Source organism: Aptenodytes patagonicus, chromosome 6 (assembly GCF_965638725.1).
Source record: "Aptenodytes patagonicus chromosome 6, bAptPat1.pri.cur, whole genome shotgun sequence".
NCBI classification, from domain to species: domain Eukaryota; kingdom Metazoa; phylum Chordata; class Aves; order Sphenisciformes; family Spheniscidae; genus Aptenodytes; species Aptenodytes patagonicus.
This window is the reverse complement of record NC_134954.1, coordinates 26,006,544-26,025,904: the sequence shown is the minus strand read 5'-3', so window position 1 is coordinate 26,025,904 and position 19,361 is coordinate 26,006,544. Positions and strand designations below refer to the sequence as shown.

Below are 19,361 nucleotides of genomic sequence, written 5' to 3'. Positions count from 1 at the left end.
CTGTATGTACCATCACCGTATATGGGTTTTGGATATGTGCTTGAGAACCTCTTGCTTGTTAATGATAGATAAATAGACATTTGGTTTTGCTACTTCTAGATACTCCCTAGTTGTGCTTATTGTTGAATCATCTATGACATGAAAAGGAATTTGTTATCCCTCTCTGCCTCTTTTATGCAGCAAATAGATAATGCAGGTTCCAGTTCATCGTCTTCTGGAGCTCCTACAGCAAAGACATCTGGACAACAACACCAAATTTGTATAAGCCAGAGCCAGTCTACTTCATCAGTAGTGAATAAGACTGCTACTTCTACTGTTGTAAGTGTTGCTTCTCTGATGACTACACCAACGCCTGTGACTGGAAAAGCTGCAGTATCAGGTATTAAACTCCCTTCATGCCTTTCCTATAGAAAGTTAGAATCCAGGTGTGAGTTCTTTAAATTTTCACTGTAAGTAGAAGAATGTAGTCACCTGCATTTGTGAACGTGTAAAAGTAAAGTCATGCTTTCTAAAGCATACCTTATAAGCATAACTTTTGGCTTAGCCAAAGAGATGTGTAAATAACTGGGCATCCTATCACGAGTGCACTGACTGTATCTGTTACAAATAACAGTGCAAGTTGCCCATTGGTATTGGAGAAGGATTTTAGTTTTCATGCCAGGTTCTCATTAGAAGATGCATTCTGCCTGTTCAAGAGCACAGTGTGCCACTGAATGCTGAAACTATCAAGGTATCGGCGATACTACAGACTTGACTAGTTTGTGAAAGTGAAACTCCACTGAAGTCGGAGAAGCTGCACGAGCAGAATTTGGCTTTGAGGCTTTGCATCTGCTCTGTTTGGCTTGGAAAGGAAAGGGATGTTGATTAGGAGGACCTGAAGGCTTTGAAGTCAAAATCCATTAAGTACAGTGAGGTAGATTGGATCTGGAATGTTTCAAGTTGATAAAGAAGAGGTAATAAAGATGGACTGCCCTTATGTAGAGGGGAGTTTTCCTTATTTAGTTTTATTGTCCTCCAGTATCTTTTGTATCATCGAGAGCAAATATAGCAGGTTTAATTTGAGTATTATGGGTTAAAATTAGAAATGTTCATTCTGACTCCTAATTTACCTGCTGGCATGTTCTGTTCATTTGAAGTGACTTCTTACTAGGTGGAAACAGAGTACAAATACAGAAAAGAGAAAGTAAGTGACACTGAGCCCATCTGACAGTGTCTTCTTAAAGCAGCTCTTCAAGTTTCCTACATACACAGTCTTCCAAACTCCTCCTTTTTTCATCACTCTTTCACAGAGCTTGGAAGTAAGTAACAGAGTCTGTTAAGACTGCCACAATTCTGCGATAAGCAGTTGAGTATTTTCCTATGTGCAAACAAAGCAGCAAGGGTTTTTTTTGTAGGAAATAACACCATTCTAAATAACTTTCAGGTTAAGACTGCCATTTAGGTATGAGAGTATCATCTAGATTTTTTTTTTTTTTTTGTAACCTGAGGCACTGACTTCATCATGAATCCCAAAAGAAGCAATTATTTTGATGTTTAAAAAAAACCCACCACAAAACAAACAAAAACCCAAACAAACAAACAAAAAGACAAAAAAGCCCTGTTAAAATTCTGGAGATACGTATTTTTAAAGGCAACTTTTCAAAAAGAATTTCCTGTTGTTTTGCAATGAACAGTGTCTCCCACCCTTCAGGCTTAATAGGTTTAGTTGAAAATGTCCATTTTTGCTTGCCTTGCTGTTTGGGTCCCTTGCTGTGCTATCCTGACACATCTGTGCATCACACACTTGGGACATCCCCCAAGGCACACTTTTAAATGATGTACTTTCTCAAAGTGTGGTAAACTGTTCTGGGAAGAGACTTGCAAAGCCATGAGTATTTAATTGCTTGCTGGAGATGGGCTCTGTGCCAAAAGAGACCTTTGGTTCACCATTTCACATCCCCAGAAGAACTGCTCGGGGTCAGTGTATTAAAGGGAGCCAGCCACCACCATGGAGCTTGGCCATCCTGGGGCTGTGTGTTTGAGAAGGCTGGAGGTGGAAGAAAAGGCTTTGCCGAGATGTGTAGCAGTCAGATTTTTAATTCTAAAAATATGGGCTTTTATTTAAATGAGTCTTAAATAAACTAAAATGTTTAAAAAAATGAAATGGTAATACTAGGTTAGCCTTCTTGCCTGGTGGTGAAAGCCTAACTGACCAGTGCTATGCATCTTCCAAACCAAAAGATATCTTCACCAGACCTTGCATGTCTAGTACTTGGAAGGCAGTTATGTTTTTTACACAAGAATAATAAATTATGAGGGAAATGGAAACTTTATCTTGAAACAAATCGTGAGTATAAAATTACCGTCGTGAAACTAAGAAATGTACCGTTGGCAATGTTCTGAAATAGAAGCCTATTAAATTTCCACAATGTGAATAAAAGTTAGCTATAGATTGAATACAATTATATTGAAAGTAGCCGGTTTAGCAGTGGGAAGGATGGACATAGGGCCAAATCACAGTGTTAGAGTGCTGGCTGTGGTGGCTTGAGGTGTCATCACTGTGGAGGAGAGAGCTGGTGGAGAGGTGATGAGTGTTCCTCACCCATGGCACTGTGGCACAGCTTGGAGCCTTGCTGGTTTCCACTAAAGTCACTGGGTGCTGCCATTGATAATGCTGTTAATATCTGAATGTCCTGCTTGTTCTTTTAGCCTTGACTAAAATCAGTGATTTCATTCAGTCCCCACTTTAACATGCTTCATAGCTTGATTAGCCATCCTTATGGATGTATTCAGTGCGTGTTACAGAAAGACACAGGACGCTCAGTTCAGGTATGTCCTTCATCAGCCTGCTGCACAGCCTTGGGCTTGTCACTTAGTTAAAACATGGTTGATTGTGCTCTGCTGACTGCCGTGGATGCTGCTAAGCTGAATTGCAGAGGTGTGTGCGGCACTTGGGTACCTCAGTGAGAGCGACTGTGTAAGTACAACAGAGCTGTCGGTCACTGGCTTACCAGACCCTTGAGCACAAGGTCTTGTTCGGACAAGAGCGTTTTACTCTGCGCTGAGCCTTCTTCAGTTGAAAGGTTTGCGTTACATCAACTTTTACTTAAGGTTACTTACGTAATTAGGAAACCTGCCTCACAAATATCAGAGTGCTGTGCAGCATGTAATACTGCGCACACTGTGGTGCAGCACCCCAGTATTTTAGCAATCATTTGTGTCAGTAAAAACTTGTCTGACAGTTCACTGAACTGTGGCTTGTTAAAAGGGTGGCAGTGCTAGCTTACATGCCATCCTGGTTCAGGCAGAAAGGGAGAGAAGTAGCTGGAGATAAACAAAATGGTGTGTTTTATTTAACATTTTGTCTTCCGTTCTTCTTGCAGGGTTGCTAAAAATCCACTCAAATCAGTCTAGTCCACAGCAGGCTGTTCTGACAGTTCCCAGCCAGCTTAAACAGCTCGGTGTAAACACAGCTTCTGGAGGTGTTCAGACAATACTCATGCCTATGAACAAAGGTAAAGGGCAGAGGAGGATGACAGATGGTGTTTGAAAATCCCCTTTGACACAGGGTAGCTCTTGGTCACTGTTGGCATACATGGTCCAAGTTAGAGATAGAAGAAAATGTAGCAAGGAAATTCATCCCTAAACTTTGTGCTGCAAACACTGTCTTGCTTCTGAACATGTTTATTTGTCAAAGTGTATGAAGTTTGATTTTTTTTTTTCTTTTTCTTTTCTTTGTTGTGTTTTTTTTGTTTGTTTGTTTTGGTTTTGGTTTGGTTTGGGTTTTTTGCTGTTCCTCTCCAGTGATACAGTCACTTTCTACCAGCAAAGTTTCAGCTGTTACAGCTGTCACAGCAGCAAGTACGGTTGTTCCTAGTCCCTCTACAGCATCCATCACTAAAGGTAACAAGAAATTTCTCAGTAAGATAAGTAGTAGAAATAAACTGGTGCTGCTTTATGCAAGTGGCCCGACTATGAAAGTAAACCCTGTGACTGTGGGGTCTAACTTACTTCCATTGTTAGTAGGGTTTAAATCAAGTAAAAATGGCATCTGGGGACTAGAAAATTAACAGTGACTTCCCCCTCAATAAATCCAAAAGTATAGGCAAGTACAGAGAGAAATGAGGATGTTCTAGAAAGCTACCATAAGTACCTTAAACGTTCATTGTTTCAATCCGTCATTGCAGAAATGCATAGAGCAGCATGTATTTAATCACAGTTACTGCTGTCCTCAGAATAGTGACTATGGTGAAAGGCACTGGAGAATGCTTTCAGCAGCACTAGATGTAGACAGCACGTGTGCGTGCACACACACACAGGGGAAAGATGTACATACAGTACTTCCCAGAATAATGCATAGGCCAGAGCTGAGATACTCAAAAGTCCAGTTATTGCAGAACTGTCATGCGTCTCTCCCATCCCAGATGAATGACCAGACTGCCTGGCTGTTCTGGGTTGGGAACATCTCTGTCTCTCCTGCTCCTGTCTCACCAGAGTTCTGTCCTAGATGCGAGGAAGCTCACTGATGTCAAAATCAATGATGTCTTCAAGAAAGTTCTCACTTTGAAATGTCATTTCTTGCTCAAACTGTTAGTAGTTTTCTATACAGCCCTTTGGTTACAGAAAGGCCAACGTACATTTGCGGGCAGGTCAACTTAGATCAGGCAGTAATATGCAAAACATCAACAATTGATTATGCAAATGCAAATTTTCTAAAAAGGATAAGATGTGAGCATGTTGAGATTTGGAGGGGGAGGACACATGTTCTGGTGGCTTTCTTTCAACAGAATTGAAGGCCAGATTTGTTCATGGTTAACACTCAGAATGCAAACAACAAATGAAGTGATGTTATGTAAGACCCTTAGTCTCACCGCAGTCTCACAAGACATTCTTTATCAAGCTGACTGGTAGTTTTTGTCTCTTAAAATGTGTTCTGTTTCTTTGAAGTTAAGATGGAGCCTGATTCAACAGGACAAAACTGCAGTTCTGTGGGTACCCAAGAAGGCCAAGCAGCAGTAAAAACGGAAGAGAGCTCTGAACTTGGGAATTACGTTATCAAGTAATTGTTCATTTCTCTATAAGGATTTCTGATCTTTGAAATACCAGGGGGAAAGGAGAAGGTTCTAGGGATACGTGCAGTAGTGTTAAGTTTGACCTAGAAATACATTATAAAATCTGTCCCATATGCTGCTATATCAGTACTAATCCTGTTGGCTGGCGTTTGTTTCAGACAGTGTTGCAGTATTTTCTTTGTAAATGGATTTGTATGCAGGGCTCATGAAAGGGGGGAAAAAAATTACTTGAAGATTTGCAGTTGTTTGGGGGTTTGCTAAAATCTCAAGCTGCTAAAACCTCTTTATCATCCACTGCTTGTATAATTCCCATTGCCATTGTGTATCCTTACTGAGGTCAAACTGCCCAGTGAAATGCAGGTCAAAAAAGGGGCATCTGAAATAAGTAGAACTGTCTCTCTTCTTGCCTCTCTAGTCTTGTAAAGCTCATATACTTCTGTAATTACTTAGTATGAGGGCTGCGTTGGTTCAGAATTGGAATTAAATAATAAAGATCATTGGAGTATTTGTTCACTGGCTGTGAAATCCAGTGCCTTGTTTGTGATGCTCTTGCAAGTACTTGTTCGTGTTTTTTCACCAGAACTCAGTTTGCAGAATTTTCTCTGCATATTTCTTATAATGTGTAGGATGTTTCTTCTGCTCTAGATTCCTCCAGTGGCTGACTTTCCTGTCTCCATGTTTTGAAAAGTTTTGTTATTTGGACATATCCCTGCAGACATTACCCTGATGGAGAGTATGTGTAGGAGACAGGAATAAATCTTAAGTCACTACACACTGGAAATTATCTTAGTTACAAAATAACTAATGGAAAATACAGTTCTTGCCAGATAAATACAGTATGGCTGGTTAAAGTAAAATTTACCTAAACTCCCGTAAGTACAAAGCTTCCCATGCAGTATCCCATGTTCCTGCTGGGACAGCCTGCACTAAGAAGTGCATCGTATCCCTCAAAGTAGTGTTGCATATTGTGAGATGATGCAGTGATTTCTTCCAAGCCTGCCCAAAAAAGCCTGTCTTCAGCTTCTTCATCACGACAAATGCAGCTTCAGATGTGGACACTTCGGCAAGTGGAAGGGCTATTTGAAATACCTTCTCCGGATTGGAGCACAACAGTTTATCCTCATACTAATGTTGCTATAATGCCTTGGGGCTAGGGACTTTAAACCATGCAGTGATTTTGAAACCTTTTGCATCTGAATCATTGCTTCCAACAGTATTCTTCATTGTGATTCTTTTTATCCCTTGCAGCATAGAATATTTGGAAAACATCCAGCAGCTTTTAACAGCAATAGTGAAGAAGGTTCCATTAATTGCTGAAAAAAGTAAGCAGTAAATGAAAAGCCTTTGCTTTCTGTTTTCAATGTATCAACAGAATGCCTTGCATACTCTGTAGCCACAAAAATTATTAAAAGGCAAATGAAATGAAGCCATTCTCCAAGAGACCTTACTCCAGGGGTTATTCTAAAGATGCTTAGAATCAGCTTCTTCCAATAAAGCCAAGTATGTTGTCAGCAGTTATTAACTTTCACCTGGTTTTTGGTTAGAAATAGATTGTATTTCCTCACGTTAACGGCTGCAAGTAGGTCTTCTTTTCCGTGGTTTGTCCTTAATAGATGTACTTTCTCTCCTCCCCCCCCACCCCCAATTTAGTGCCAGGGTTTCAGAAATGCTTGCAAATATGATAACATAGCTCAGCATTGGAATGTGTTTGTTGTTGGGGTGTTTGCTTTTTTTTTTTTTAAATGAAAGGTGGTAGTTTGCAGGGAAACCTTTTAATCTTTTATGGTACTTTATAATTGCATACCTCTTACTCAGGTACATAGCTGAAAATGTATCAGCTTTCTCTGGTAACTAATGCACTTTGAACAAGTCCTGGAGACTGGGTAGGGCAGACCCTCTCAAGATAAGCACAGTGAGCAAAGTAGGAGTGGGCAGCACAGTAGAGCTTTCATTACATACAGCTCTCTGGCCTACAGTAGCATTCATGAATCCATTGCTTAGGATTCATATCCCCTCCTTGTGCTTTTGCCAGGAAACCTGTTCACTGTTTCATTTTTATATTGCAGTTTGTTGGCAAAAAAAATGTTTTCCAAAGGAAGAGACTTTGACCAGTAAGACAGACTTACAGGTCTACATCATTACAGTTTTGGGGGGAAGAAGAGGCTTAAAACAGCCCATAGCCACAGGTGTCTGCATATCCTGACCAAGAGGGAAGCTGATTTTGCATTCAAAAACCAAAGTGTCTGCTGCACGTGTGTGTGCTGTGCTCAGAGAGAGCACAGCATTTGTAAGAGTTACAGTCCTTGTTCCTATGAGCATGAAACACATTTCCCTCTTCTTCTCCACTAAATAACATCAAAACCAGAATTTATTGTACTTCACGTGGTAAAATTTAATACTGTTTTTGGCTTTGTGTTTTCTAGGTGAAGATGCAAGCTCTTTTTGTGCCAGTTCAGTGGAACAGTATTACAGCTGGAATATTGGGAAGAGGAGGGCAGCCGAGGTAATCCTCTCCTGTGTTTCGTAAGCAGTCATTAGGGACACAAGAAGGATTTCTGAATTATGGAACCTTCCTTGTTGTTGGCTGACTTGTTTTATGAAGCAATCTGTCGCATTTTAAATGGAAGCATTCCTTACTGCAAGATGCACTGATTTGTGTCCAGGTAGTGATCCAGTTTATTGTTCAGAGACTTTTCTCAAGCAGAAGGGTCTCTAAAGGTCATTTTTCAGTTGGTTCAAAGCAAGATGTTTTTGAAGCATTTCCAAAATCAGAATTTTTGCAAACTGTCTTGTTAGCACTTTATCCTCATCACTCCTCAGTGGCATATTACGGTCATGGGAATTTTAACCAACATACTTTGTCCATCTTTTCATGGGATTGTGTCTGCTTTCTGTAGGAAGAGAATTGAGGGATCTTATATAAGCAATGCTCGTGCTGAAATAGATTGTCAGTTCACTGAAGATAAATATTTCAGTTAATCTGGACCTTTTTGTGTTGTGGTTGTTATGTTTCCCCCTATTTCTTCATAGTTTTGTCATCTTGCTATGGAGTTTTACAGGGAAGATGTTAAAACTGATTAGACCCTCTGCTGTTGCCAACTGAAATGATTAAAGAGTTTAACGAAAATTTTGAGCAGCATATTTTGCTCTAGTGGATTTCTTACACGATGCCATCTTAGGTGTTGCTTGGGAGATGAGACGGTTCAGGTCAAGACAAATGTGTCTGGGCTCCTGTATATATGTGTCCCTTTTTCTTGAGGTTTTGTTCGGATGAGAAAGCAGAGGTTAAATGACCTGCCTACAGCTGCCTAATATCAGGATTAGGACCATCTTCCACATTTGTTTTTCCTTGTCGTTCTGACTTCTGAGAAAATCATGTTCCTTTTGTTTTCCTTGCAACCTGGGTTATTGTTCTGGGCCATAGTCTATCCAGAAACATTTTAGCCAGTGTGATGAGCTTTCCCTTTGGTTTGTCACAGTGGCAACGAGCAATGACAGTGAGAAAGATCCTACAAGAAATCATAGAGAAGCACCCCAGGTTTCACAACATTACACCCCTGAAAACAAAGCATGTGGTGCACTGGTGTCGATGCCATGGCTATACTCCACCTGACCCAGAGACCTTGCGGAATGATGAGGACTCGATTGAAGACGTGCTGACACAGATAGACAGTGAGCCAGGTGAGTATGGAGGGACGGAAAGCTGCTTTTTGCCAAAGACGCTGTTTGTTAAATGGCTCAAGACTGTGTGTATGCACACACATGTGCTGCTTCTTCAGGAGAAGGGGATTCTTACTTTCTTTGTTTTTTAACTTGATTCACTCTGGAATAACAGAAGTTGGAGACCTTAAGGGCAAGCCTACAAGTGAGGCTGCCCCTTGTCCCTACCAGTCCTCATGTTCTCTGGGGCCTCTTTTGGGTTTTATTGTGCTTTGGTGCCTTTGGAGGCCCAGTGTAGATAAATCTTATGAGAGATGATTCTTGCCCCACAGTGTAATCATTTATAAATGGGCACACAAAAGAAGCATAGGGAGTAATGACAGTTCTGCCCTTGGTTAAGCTTAGCCTCTGTTAAAAGACTTACCGTGCAAACAGTGTGAATGAGTTCAGGTACGAAAAACCCACCAGAACTGGCAGCGGCAGTGTGGAGCTCAGTGGGGGTTAATTTAGCTCCAAAAGTGAAGTGAATTGGCCTGTGTGAAGCTTCACGTTGTGTTATTACAGCTGCTACATTATTGTACTAGGCATAGCTCTGGGATCTTCACAGTCCATTTTAGTATGTATTAAACATACATCTTTAATTTCATCCATTCTTCACAGTTAAGCTCCCTTGTTTCACCTTCAGATAATCCCTTTCCCAAAACTGAATGTTTTTCTGTTCTGATCATACAGGGATTTAAGGTATTTCACAGAAGTGTATGGATTTGATTATTCTTTGCTAAGTCTGGCCCTGCATTGCAGTTGTTGAAGGTGGAAAGGAAGCCTAGAGCCACCTTTTAATATTTGTATCTAAATAACTAGATTTGTGTTTGTCTTTGAAGAAAAGAATCTGTTTATTGTGTAGCTTTCCACTGAAGGTTTTACTGGCTCATGTCGAGCATGCAGAGAAGAGGTTAGCCTTTTGTAATTCCACTGCAAATCTGTCTTCTGATTTTTCTTAAAAAGCATGATAATACTTGTCATAATGTAAAAGATGATTTAGTGCTACATGGTGCCTACATAGTAAAAACTCCATTTCTCCAAGAAAGTTGAAGAGCATCAGACTGCTTTGCCAGTTGTCAAAAAGCTTCTGTGGGAATGTTTAGGAGACTCACATTAGCCTAGTTTTGTTTGACATGCAGTCTTCTTGATTGGTGTAGGGGCAGATGAGGGAGAGGACCATGAGTGTCAGGAAGATATAATTAGAAGGCTCTCAATGACTGTTTGCGTTTCTGTTCATCCTTATGTTTGGTAGGAACTACAAAAATAACTTCCAATCACCTTAATTTCTTACCATATTTTGAGTGTGCATCTGTTTATAAACACCTTTCCATAACATATCATGTGTTTAATTGATTGCTTCTTTTTCAGAATGCCCTTCATCTTACAGCAGTGGTGAGGAGCTGTGCCGAAAACTAGAGGAACTACAGCAATTTCTGAAACGAGAACCAGAACACGAAGAGGAAGTAGACATTCTCAACTTTAGTGAGCCATTAAAAATAAACATTAAGAAAGAACAGGAGGAGAAACAAGAGGAGATGAAGTTCTACTTGGCTTCCTTGCCTGCATCAGAGTTTGTGAGGGACACTGCAGAGAAGGTAATAAGTGAATCATAAAGCTAATAAGAACTGCTGTTAAGCTAGTTGTGGTCTTACATTTATTTAGTTGCCCGCTTTTCATCTCTATGGGCCTCTGGATGCTTTATGAAAGTTTTTATAAATGCCCTGGAAAAATTGGACCTTCTGACTCATGACACTCAGCTGGCCAGTGCTGGCAGGAGTAAGTGAAGCATGCCAGCCAGGAGGTCATTTCAGAGGAGCTGTGTTGCAGGGCTTAGCACCAGAAAAATCATCCTAGAAGGCTAGAAGTAAGGGGAAATGAGGGAAGAGGAGCATTAGCATTGAATTCTTCCTGTCCCATCCCATGAAAGATTTGGGCTCGTTGCTTGGAGCAGTGCTGTTTAATAGCAGCTCCTGAAAAGGAGTTGCGGTAAAGCTAAGACCACAGCAAACTTCTCTACTGCTTGGGCTTCTTCCCCCTATTCAAATTAGGGTAAAAGAAAGGGAGAGGGGGGGTCTTCTCTCACAGCAGCAGGAAGGAAAGAGAGGAGACTGACTGTTTGTAGGAAGGAGTGCTCACCATTGTACCAGCAGAGACAGGAGCAGCGTGAAGCGTTTGCATGCAGCAGTTGCGGGAGAAAGAAAGGATCTCTGTCTCCACCTCAAATGCTGCCATCAAGGGACAAACCTTTGGTTCTGCAGCGTATCTAGTCTCTTCCTATGTAGGTGGCAAGGGCACAGGCATGATGAGAGTGTGACTGGGGGATGAAACACTCTTTTGATGCAGAACTTTTGTGCCAGGAGTTAAAGTGGTTTCAGTTGCCATAGTTAGGTGCAGGGGAGATTATGAATAGATGGATTGAATATATGTACAGTTTTAAAATGGAGCTTCCATTCTCAGTCCAAAGATACCCAATGCAGCATGGTTTCTGTGTGGACTTTCTGAAACAAAAATTAAAACCTGCTTTTGTTTCTTCTGTGTTTTAGAGGCATTTCTGCAGGCTGTTCTAATGGTCAAGCTTCATTTTCTCCAGATTTTTTTTTTAATGAAGCCTGAGATTACACTGCCTGAAAGTTCTCAGTATCTGCTTGCTTGTTTTTTAACTACCCTTTGTAATAGATTGTTTCTGTTATCTCATTCTCATCTCATCTGTAGCAAAATGTGGGTTGTGTTATTTGATGTATTAATTTTTTTCTCTCTTTCCTATTTTATAGATAGGGATTTCTTTTCAGCCTGCTGAGGTACAAAAGAATGTTTATGCATCAGTAATAGAAGATATGATTTTAAAGGTAAGAAATTACTTCACATTAAGAACTTTTCTGTAACTGTATTAACCCAGTAATGTAGAAAAAAAGATTGAATATCCTTTTTAATATGCATTTATCAAATCAGGAGATGCAGAGTCTGATGTCTATCTTTGTACATGTATAGAAGGATATAAAACTTCCAAAGAGTGTCATATACTTCTGTGTGTGTTTCTGGCTTTCTAACTGATTTGTTGGCTTGGACACAGAATAGTGATTTGCAGATTCTCACCTCCAGCAAGATACTGACTGATTCTGTAACTTTGAAAGTACCCCTTACTTTGTCCCACCCTTCAGAACCGGGGGCATGGGGGAGGAATCTGCCAGAGTTCTGTAAGACTTGATTATTTTATAAGAGGTTAGCTATTTTTTCCTAAATACTGTTGAGTTCCTTTTTGCCTGGGTTGTCTCTACTGGGAGACTGCTGAATTCCTGCAGACAGCAGCAATTCTGCCTTGTATGAGAAACCATTTACCTATCATAATGAATTTTGCAAAAACGGAGACTGTTTCTTACCAAAGCTTTGAACAGCATGGAATTGAAGTTCTTGGGTTTGGACTGAAGGCTAACACAGATTATTTTTAGCAGTGCTCTGCTGTGTTTCAAGCCAAAGACAATTTTTGGGGTTGTTTATGCAGACTGCTGCTTATTGGAAGATCAGTTTTACAAAAGCTAATTAATTCCGGGTCACACATGCACATGCATGCATACTTCTGCTGTGCTTTCTGTTACTTATCATAGTTGAACTCAGATACAGATACATCAATTTGTAGACACAGATTGTAACCATCAGATTGCTCCATTATAATTGTAGAGTTAATGCCAGCTTTCCTGACTGAACGTCCCAGAAACCTCTGCTCTAGTCTTGATATAGGCACAGAAAGCCAAGAGCCTTAATTAGCTTTTGACTGAACCGTGATTAAGCCAAGTGTGTAGGGCATACGGCTGCCATCTGCTTGCTATCCAGGCTGGGATGTTTTTGTGAAAGTGTCTTAACATAAGCCTGGTGACCACAGGGAGTGGCTAACAAGCATATACCGGCTCCCAGGAGACTATCTGGAATCTGCCATGTACAAAACAACCTCTGGTGTGTGAGAGGCAGGGCCCTAAAATGCTCTTTGAGGCACAGGCTCTGGAACATTGGATCCACCCTGCTGTGCACATACTGCTCTGTAGGTCCAGAGAGAAACCAGACTGGGCAGTTGCAGTCTGAGCTCTGTGCATCTATAGGTCTCTTTCTTTCTATTAAATATACTCAGTTCTTATTACTGTGCCAGTAAAACTCACCTGGGCATCTTGAACAGCCCCCTGCTGATCGAATACAGCATTGAAGTGAGCCAGAATTTCAACTGCTCTTACACTGATACTTGAGCAAATAGCATGTTCCTTTCCTCTTTTCATAATGCTGTCTCCTAATGTTGTCTTTTGTCACAGGCCACTGAACAGCTTATGAGTGATATCCTACGGCAAGCACTGGCTGTGGCATGCCAGACAGCTCCTCACAACAGGTAGAGCAGCTTGTTTCCTCTTAGACCACTTATGCCAGCACTAAGGGCTGAACTGATTGAGGAATTTAGTCAGATTAGCTCAGACCATGTGAGTGAGGGAATTTATGAACTATATTCTGGGAAGATCCAAGCCTTAGGAGGGGGTTTGTCATCTCTTAGCTCCATAGTGGCAAAGGAGTAATAACATAGACAACATTAAAACCTGAGGCAGGATTCTCTGGTGTTGCCACGCTCAAAGGCAGATCACCTGTTTCTACAGAGCCATGTTGGAAGAACCTTCTCACTCTTGTCCATCTCAGGTTACCATGTAGACAACTTACCCACAGCCAGACAGAACTTAAACAACCTAAATAATCTCTTCTTTATTTTACTGATACACTCTTTTCTGGCTCAGATACTGAGTGATTTTTATGGTAACAGTTAGGCCACATTTTGTTTTCTGTTCAGCACCATGATTTGGGATAGCTTGAAATTGAAAAAAAAACCAACACTATGAGAAAATACTTATTTTAAATATTTACTTGTATGCAATATATAAATATTTTTATAATATATATTAAACATATATATGTTATATATAAAAATATATATACACATAGTCTGTGCTATAGAAGTTCAAGAATTAATACTTCAGCACTTGATTTTCCTGTCCCAGTACCCAAGATGTTTCCCCCAGTCATTTGAGAGTGACTTTTTTGTGCTGTGACATTTTAATGTTTTTCCTGTGTTGCTGTAACACCTGCTCTTTTATCCCTTTTTCTGATTGATCTTTTTTCTTCTGTTTTTTTTCACCCTGTTAGTAAATTTATTGACTTGCTGCTTTATGGACACGTGTCTTTTTATGTATTATAATAACATCTCTGATGCATTCCCTGCAGGACTCCAAGAGAGATCACAGTGATGAATATTCACAAAGCCATCTGTAGTATTCCATTTCTTGACTTCCTCACAAACAAACATATGAAGATACTAAATGAGGAACAATGAAATAGAGCAGAGAAGATGCTACAGGAAAGGTGGATTTATGACTGAAGTTGGGTAGACAAATCCAGTATTTCTGTAGGACACTCTCATACACATTTATAACATTGGGCTACTAGATTGTTACCTCCAATTAAAGATGCACCTTAATGCAACAAAATGATGCTCTGTTCCAAATCAAGTTGTTAAATGTCAGTGTTTACTTGGTAAGTGTATGTTCAGTGGCTGAACAAACAGTGTCAGTTTGCATCGAATTGCTAGCTGTGGGAGACTCCACAGGCCTGGTCCCTCTGAGACAGCTGTATTGATGAGATTGAACATTTTTTTTAAGAAAAGAAATTATGGTTTTTTGATGCAGTCTACATACGAGTTGATTTCCCCATACAGTGGGCAGAACAGTTGCTTTGGTACTCTGAACATGAGAAAAGTCAAAGGCAGCTTTTAAAGGTGGGTTATTTGAGTAGATGGGTGGGTTGGTTGGTTAGGTTTGGGTGTAGGGGAGCAGAAGGCTGATGGCTACAATAAATCCTGCCAGTCCTGCTTGAGCATGATGTATGTGACTGAGAACACAGCTGGGTAGGCTTATCATTAGCTTATTCAGCTAAGTGTCACCTAACCAAATTCCTTGCCTCTCTAGAGGAGGTGTCAGATGTCACCTTTCTTAGTCACCTCAGAAAGGATAGACTGGCACATGCTCAACCAAGATGAAGAACCTATGGTCAGGCTTGGTAAGATTTGACTGACCACTTGTCCTGCATGGGAAAGGGGAGGAGCAAGGACTGTATTCAGTGTTTGTGGGCTTGGACTGGCTGAAACCCTTTGCTTGCCCAGCGAGTGGCTCCCCGGGCTGCCAGAAGGTTTGGAGTGTGCTGGAGGGCAGGTGACCAGCTGTGTTGTACAAGTCTTAATGTTTTGACAGCATTCACTAATGATCAGCTTGGATTGTGAAGTGCTGTGGGAGCAGCACTCCTTTGGCTTAAGTTCTGCTCAACACAGAGAGGCCCGATAGGATCAAAAAAACAGAGGTTTGCTGCTTGTGGGGAGCTCCTCTGATGTCTTGACTGCAGGAAGAAGTTCTGCTACTAACTCCAGCACTTACCTGTCTCAGGAACATCACTGGTGTAGGAGACATGTCTGCAGCCTGGCTATCAACACCTCGCTGAAGAAGGCTTCGCTGGCAACATCCTGACCACCCCACATCCACCACCCCTTTGTCCTGCCCCATGGGTGCTTGCTGGTAGCGTGAATAAGCCATTGTAAAGTTGGTGGGACTCCTGTTGGACTGTCACGCTTTCAGAGTGCTTGTTTTGTGAGGCAGTGCTGTCATGTGGGTGGAGCATGGGTCAAACAGCCAGAACCTCCAATGTGTTGATCTCAGCTGGGTCTCTGATCTGCTGCATGGCCTTTGATTTAATCACTCTGTGCCTCAGTTTCCCCATCTCTGAGCATGGGGAGCAGGATACCTACCTCACAGGGGTGTACTGAGGCCTCGCTCTTGTTGGTGCCGTGCTTTGACAATACAAAGCCTTTTATAAACATTAAACTACAGTTATCTTTCCTGGCCTGGGGTAGGAACAGAAATCTTCAAAATGTTATCTTTTGGTGCTTTTTTTGGGGCTAGAAGACAGGTGATGGTAACTCCAGTAGTGTGCAGGAACTGTGGAAGACGGTTCAGTTTAGAGGGTGGTTTCAGGCTTCCAAGGAGAGTAACATACGTTTGGTGCGGTTCTTAAACTGAAGAAGGTACTATGTACCTCAAATGAGATGCTGCCTGTCTTCTCCGCCTTAAATAAAACTAGGGTCTGCAGATAAGCCCCCCTCAGTTCATCAGAGCTAACAGGGAGTTATAGTTCGCTTGAATAAGAGTGGCAGAACCTGGCCCTTGAATCTAGGAAATGGGACCAATGGATGAAATCCAAACAGCATTCAGAGAAGGACTTAAATGCCCCCTAGAAAGGGCGTTTCAGATGCTCTAGATTCAAAAGATAATCCTGGCTTGTTCGGGTGAGCTGAGTGCAGGATTGCCTGCACAAGTAAAGTACACAGCTTAGCCCTGACATTAGTTTTTCAGCTGAGGTCAGTGTGAAGGAGTCGAGCAGTGATGATTATGTTTGAGCTCAGTGTTGAGAGTCAGGAGGAATCCAGGTAGTTGGGGAGCTGCAAGCCCCACACTTTGTTTGTAGGCTGTAGTGAACTCAAAGTCCATACTGCTTTCAGGCATCCCTGTAAACAGCTTTTACAAAAGAGAAGGGCATTTTCAAGATATCTGTCACTCCCTATGACAGCATGCAGGTTGTGTGGGAACAGCCTTTTGGGCAAACTCAGTCATGCTATGATCTTCTGCAATGACACATGCATTTCCAGCCCCCATCTCTTGTGGGCTTAGTTTCTGGGATTTTGATACACCCAGAGCAGCTCTTGAGGATGCAGAAGCTCATCTTTGGGCATCTGTTTGCAAATTGTGGCTTCCTTGCCTGTGTCCTGCTTTTCTGTGAGGAATGGAGTTTCAGAATGAGTCCTGAACCTGGCCCTGAAGCAGGCAGGTAAATGCCCCTTGTTCTTAATGGGGTTCTTGCAGTGGAGATCTATTGCTACATTTCTGAGCAACCACAGGTTATTCTCCTAGGAGATGCTATATTAATAATATATAAAGTTTGCTGAAGAAAAATAAAATCTGTTAAAAGCAGATAGAAAATAACACATTTGTTTAGTCCTTCAGATGTAGGAAACATTTGCAACAAGTTCTTTGAATTTTGAAAAGTGGTGGGAGAAAAATTTGTTGGCGAGAAGTTCCTGTAGGAATTGCTTGGAGATAAGTTAGAGGTTGTGGAATTTCATGCACCCGTTCAGGTGTGTGTGGGACGCTACAGATGATAACGGTGTGTTGAAATGTTACGGTATATTTCTCTGGCTTTCTAAAGAGTCTTGATACAAGTTAAAGATCTCTTTACAAATATTGCGCCTATTTGTAATGCTGAGTGTTAAGTCCTTCATGTTATCTGTATTATACTGTATAATTGTGTAAGATACGTATGTTTACAATAAATTCTTTTATTAGCTGTGATAGGATTGTCTTGACTGTCACCTGTCACTCAAAGAAGTTTCTCCAAATCCACAGACTTTTGTGTGCTCTGTATATTCAGAATGTTTCAGTTAGTTCTGGATAAAAATTGGTAGTTGTGGAATTGATCTGAAGGAAAAGGTAATTTTTCCCTTTTGTAGTTATTTTAAAAAGCTCTTGGTTTTGGAGGTTGGGGGAAGGGAAGCCAGGAGCTCAGCAAGCTTAGCTTCTCCAACTTTTCATTCTCCAGAGCAGCCTGTTTAAACAGCAAGTAATTGGTTTGTGTGGAAGATTGAAAAGCATGGTGGGTTGACGTTGGTCGGCTGCCAGATGCCCACCCAGCTGCTCTCTCACTCCCCTTCAGCAGAACAGGGGGAGAAAATAAGATGAAAAAGCTTGTGGGTCAAGATAAAAACAGGGACATGGCGTACCAGTTACCATCATAGGCAAAACAGACTCAACTTGGGGAAAATTAGTTTAAATTCTTGCCAATTAGAATAGAGTTGGATGGTGAGAAACAAAGACAAAAAAAATAAAACAGCTTTCCCCCCACCCCTTTTTTCCTAAGACTCTACTTCAGTCCTTCATTCCTGATTCCCACCTCCTCTCCCCCCACAAAAGGTGCAGGGAAATGGGGGGGTTGCCCTTAACAGTACCTCCTTGCCGGTCTTTCCTCTTCCCTTTCTTAAGCATGCTCTCACAGGGGTGCCATGGCTCCTCTGCAGGGCTCAGCTCCCTCAGCTGCCCTGGGGCCACTGGAACCGGCTGTGTCCGGCACAGGGCAGCCCTGGCCTCTCCTCACAGAGATGCCCCAACCCCACTGCCACCACCTGGGCACATGAATGTGATACAAAAAGAAACGGAAAAAAGTAAGAAAAGCTAACTTCTCTGTTTTCCCCAGGCTGTGGAGAGGAATCATAGATCTATGTGAGCAGACTTAATGCTCCGTTGTCTTTCAAAATACTGCAAAACTCGTTCTTGTTTGTACTAAATCCCATACAAATGCCTCCTCTAAATGAGCACACACTGCACTGCCTTTACACTGCCAGAGCCAAACAAATGACGACGACGTGGCCAAGGAAGCCTGACTGCACCCTGTCAGCTGGGCCCTTGATGCTAACCATGATGCCCCCTCTCCTGGCTGCTGCAGCCCTGACCGTCACGTTCATGAGCATATCTCCAGGATGTGGTGGTCAGGTGCAGCATGCCCAAAAGGTGCCAGACCATCTGCTTTAGAAATGAAGTCATTTGCACGCAGAGCCGGTGCAGGAGCCAAGCGGTGTGTCTGGGTCCCTGGGTGCTGTCTTGGTGACGCCAAAGCCTGTGCCACCAGGAACGAGGGATCGTCCATGCCTTCTGTGCCATCTCTGCCCTGGAAACAAACACAGCCTCTCTGGGCTACATGGCACCAACATCCATTTGTGGTAAACCAGGTTGGTCCTTAGGAACGTACATTACTGCAGTGGCAGACAGAAAATCGGTATGAATAAGGCAGAGGTGATAGGTTTGCATCTGATTGTTCAGCTTCCAAGAAATTAGTGCAATGCAAAGAGAAACATGTAGTTCATGAAAGCAGGCAAATCATTAATGTGCTGCTTGTGAACTTAAGTTCAGGTAAAGAGAACTGTCTGGAGTAATGGAGTTATTTCCCACATCAGAGCTTCACCTGAGCATGTGGAAGTGTGGGTGTTCACAGCTCCCTGGCATAGTGGATGCAGCTGGCACAATGCTTACTCTCAGCATTCCAACAGGCCAGGTGTCAGCAAGATGGAGCAGAAGAAGCATGTTCAGTGTCACCCTATAGGTAGTAAATTATAATGCTTCAGGTGCAAAACCTTCCTTTTAAAGGACATTTCTTTATGTGTCAAATAACCCTTGTTTGCAGTGTGATTCACGGTTGGAAAGCCTTGATGGACTTGGATGTGAACCCAGAGCAACTGGGAAGACAAATACTAGTGTGAGAGCAGCGTTGGAAGCAGTCCCAGCATCGTGACTCCCTGGAGCCTGCAAAACCTGTGTAGATTTGCCCTCTTCAGAGGAACTTGGTGTGATGCCTTTCGATTTGGCTGAGGCAGGCACTTTCTGTGCAAAATCAGGTAAGTTGCAGACATCAGCAGCCAGTTGCATCACCCTGTCCCTTGCAGTGGTAAGTACCTGCTTGGTTTTCTTTCCATTCATCCCTCCTGTAGCTGGAGCC

General features: G+C 42.0%; 1 protein-coding gene across 7 annotated transcripts in view; it reads left to right on the top strand.

Annotated features, from left to right (window-relative positions):
- Positions 1-17,164, top strand: part of YEATS2 (YEATS domain containing 2) — a 52,294-nt gene extending 35,130 nt beyond the window's left edge. For 4 of the 7 annotated variants that reach the window (XM_076341608.1, XM_076341609.1, XM_076341613.1 and 1 more), the window contains 11 exons: positions 181-379; positions 3,363-3,494; positions 3,784-3,882; positions 4,927-5,038; positions 6,300-6,373; positions 7,475-7,554; positions 8,531-8,732; positions 10,122-10,348; positions 11,525-11,599; positions 13,049-13,122; positions 14,001-17,164. In XM_076341608.1, coding sequence (XP_076197723.1) covers positions 181-379; positions 3,363-3,494; positions 3,784-3,882; positions 4,927-5,038; positions 6,300-6,373; positions 7,475-7,554; positions 8,531-8,732; positions 10,122-10,348; positions 11,525-11,599; positions 13,049-13,122; positions 14,001-14,109 — 1,383 coding nt within the window. In that variant the 3' untranslated portion in view covers positions 14,110-17,164. Of the gene's footprint in view, positions 1-180; positions 380-3,362; positions 3,495-3,783; positions 3,883-4,926; positions 5,039-6,299; positions 6,374-7,474; positions 7,555-8,530; positions 8,733-10,121; positions 10,349-11,524; positions 11,600-13,048; positions 13,123-14,000 lie in introns of those variants that run through there. The other 3 variants (XM_076341610.1, XM_076341612.1, XM_076341614.1) reach the window with 3 other exon arrangements.
- The last annotated feature ends 2,197 nt before the right edge of the window (positions 17,165-19,361 follow it).